The sequence below is a fragment of the Asparagus officinalis genome, chromosome 6 (genome assembly GCF_001876935.1).
Source record: "Asparagus officinalis chromosome 6, Aspof.V1, whole genome shotgun sequence".
Taxonomy (NCBI): Eukaryota; Viridiplantae; Streptophyta; class Magnoliopsida; order Asparagales; family Asparagaceae; genus Asparagus; species Asparagus officinalis.
The window spans coordinates 24,226,534-24,229,660 of NC_033799.1; the positions used below are offsets into that span (position 1 = coordinate 24,226,534).

General features: G+C 34.0%; 1 protein-coding gene across 1 annotated transcript; it reads right to left on the reverse strand.

Moving 5' to 3' along the window:
• LOC109845464 (cytokinin riboside 5'-monophosphate phosphoribohydrolase LOG8-like) lies at positions 366-3,127 on the reverse strand. The gene is made up of 7 exons (XM_020414711.1): positions 2,871-3,127; positions 2,567-2,664; positions 2,433-2,463; positions 1,560-1,659; positions 1,363-1,433; positions 1,129-1,272; positions 366-800 (listed from the first exon to the last, which is right to left on the reverse strand). Exons 1-7 carry the CDS (start codon positions 3,066-3,068, stop codon positions 711-713), a joined length of 732 nt encoding a protein of 243 aa, XP_020270300.1. The 5' UTR covers positions 3,069-3,127; the 3' UTR covers positions 366-710.

Below are 3,127 nucleotides of genomic sequence, written 5' to 3' on the forward strand. Positions count from 1 at the left end.
GTTAGAAAATAGACAGGAAAAGTACGACATAAACAAACAATAACATACTTCCACAGATAGCAATATATCAATCATTAATTGTAATCATGAAAGAAAGAAAAAAGGTGATGCCTCCCAACATTCTGGAAAAAACGTTGATCACTAACGCAAATGGAGGTAAAACAGTCATATATAAGGGTTTACTTATTCTTTATTTTTGATTCAGTATTGTCAGATTCTCAAGTTCCATGCATATCTAGATATATTACAAACACTTCTGATGGTACTTTATTGTGCAATGTAACCAAAATAAGGAATGGTGATTTATATATGATAAGTTGATAACACTTCTGCTGATTGTGAAGCACCTGCACCTAATTAACAAGTGAAAGTCTCAACCATAGTAGTATATTTTTCTCTGTTAATTAAAGAGATGTACTGAATATTAACCATGATACAGATATTTCATTATTGATTCTGATATCTATAGAACAGTACTATCTTCTTCTTATCATCCTTCCTCGCGTTTTCTTGCTTTCTATCACCAAACTTAAAATCATGTTACTTGTTTATATACCCATTAAAATGCTTCAAAGCAAGATACTTTTATTAACAATTGGAGGGAGGAAAGATATGCATGGCCAATTATGCCCGTTGGCATGGGAATTCACACACAAATTTCTCAGAAAAAATCACATCAGATTATGAGCAATAGTAAGAAGAACTGGGCATCAATGGAGATTTGGTGGTGTTGAATAACCTAAGTGTGGAATCTCCCAGATTGTACGGGATGCAACTTCTTCATGCCCTGGTGCATATTGCTGCGTATACAATGGAAAGACAGGGATCATTGATCATATAAAAGAACTCAGTCATGTCCATGACAATATAGTATCATTTATGAATAAACTGATTAACTATTAGTATGAAGGTTTTATGATATTGGTCACCCAAATCATCATCACTATTTGGAAATAGCCCGAATATTGATTTTTGGAATAAGTCTCCCAAACCCTTTTAAGTTGCACCAAATAGCTCACTCTAGTTAAAATGTGGTTGAATTGAGGAACCTATATCTTTAAAATCTTAGTATGAACCCAACAAAATGCTTTGATAGAAAATGTGAACTTGAAATATAACGAGAGTTACCTCCATTTTGATTATCAGTTCTTTAGCATTTGGAGCAGAAATTACTATTTGCCTGGCACCTGACTTAATGAAACCTTCATCCACACCATTATCAAATAATGCAAGCAAAGAGTTGTAGTAACCATCAACATTTAAGAGTCCCACCTGAGAAAAATACAAATTAGAATGTAATTTATCTTCTATGGACAAAGCTATCTGTTTATTGCATTTTTTTTCTTGAGAGAAAAACTCAACTGGTTTATTATGAATTCCAAGTTGAGACCATGTTATCATCTCCAACAGCTCTTCCATTGTTCCATATCCTCCTAGAATATTCAAACCAAAAAATGGAAAAAATAATAACTTGAAGCCTCAGGAGTCTCAATAGAGTGGATGTGTTTGTGCATCAATACAGAACTTGGTTCCTTTGCACAAAGATTTAATAGATTTACCAGGAAGTGCAATAAAAGCATCTGATTGTCGAGCCATTTCAGCTTTGCGTTCATGCATGTCAGCTACTACTTTTACCTCACCCATGGTTTGCCCAGATATCTGTGGTGAAAAATACAGACATAAAAGTATAAGTACGAGCATCAAGCAACCTGAGGGCAATTTAGTGAAATTCATTGCGTATATAATTCAAATGTTAGTATCTTCAGACTCCCTCAAATAAAAATTAAAGGGGAAAAATCTCCAAGGATAGACATTTACAGAACTGATTAAGCGAGGGATAACTTCAGATTTCAATTTATTACACTTTATTATGCCAATAGAAATTTCAATTTATTACATCTTACACTTTATTATGCCAATAGAAATTTGAATTTCTTCCTTTTGAAATTCTCCAGCAAGACGAAGGGAATCAGTGAGTCACTACCAAATAAACAAGCAATAGAAGATAATTTCACAGCGGCAAAAGCAGAGTCATCAGGTTTCATAGTAATATAATATAGCACGATAGATAATTAATTTGAGTTCCACTCAACAGTAGAACAGAACTAATAACCAAAAGAAAAGCACTTTGAATTCCTTTTCTCAATAGTTAAAACGACTCTCATTTTATTTCAGGTAAACCAATTACAATAATGATTCTGATATGTCTATTATCATTTGACTCTTCATAATAAACACTTCATATCATCCTTATTAATATCAAGATAACTTATTATAAAAAAAAAAACAACAAATAACATCAAGCAATCATTTCTGAATTAATGAAAATTAACCAAAAAGATCCAAACAAGAAACTACACAATCAGCATCACTACCAAACAATCCAAAAAAGGAAAGAAATAAAACGAAGAAAAGGCCTTGGAATCCAATACCTCAAGAGGCATCAATGCTGTAGGAATAACCCTGCATGATCATCAATATAAATCCCAGCTCAGCATGAATATTTCAACTCAAATAAGACATGAAACTCTATCAAAATCAAATCAATAAGGAAAAAATTTCATGCCCAAGAACACCACAGCCTCCATCATAAACTGTCTGAGAAATCAAACCCATCAGCCCCACACTCCCCCCACCATAAACCAAATCTATTCTCCTCTTCACCTGCAAAAGGAAACCCATCAAGACAAATCCTCAGAACTCAATTCAAATCTCTCCAAACTCAAACTTTGAAGATTACTCAACACTCAAAATCATATTTTTACGATACCCACACGAAGAAGGGTAAAGTGCAAATAACCCTCTCCATCTTTCTACTAAAATAGTTGAGGGGTGATTGCTACTACCGAAGATATAGAGAAACAAGATACCAGTTCATTGCCCAGATCAAGAGCAGCATCACTGAATACAGTCCTGTTGCCAGAGTTGCTTCCACAAAAGACACATATTTTTCTGAACTTTTCCTGCAGCTCTCCATCCATTATTACACTGTTTCTCTCCTCTTCTGTTGCTTTCAAGATGAAAAGGGAAGCATTAGCATGAGCATTACTTGTTGGTTCTGCTCTCATATTATTCTTTGATTTGTTTACTGGAGAGAGAAGAGCAGGTGCCAGTTTAATATATTTTG

What these genes read in the sequence shown, in the direction of transcription:
- LOC109845464 (XM_020414711.1), bottom strand. Translation starts at nt 3,068, where the DNA reads ATGAGAGCAGAACCAACAAGTAATGCTCATGCTAATGCTTCCCTTTTC. An exon ending in CAGCATTGATGCCTCTTGAG is followed by an intron (nt 1,660 to 2,432) that starts GTATTGGATTCC and finishes TTTTCACCACAG; the next exon opens with ATATCTGGGCAAACCATGGG. An exon ending in AACTGATAATCAAAATGGAG is followed by an intron (nt 801 to 1,128) that starts GTAACTCTCGTT and finishes TTGTATACGCAG; the next exon opens with CAATATGCACCAGGGCATGA.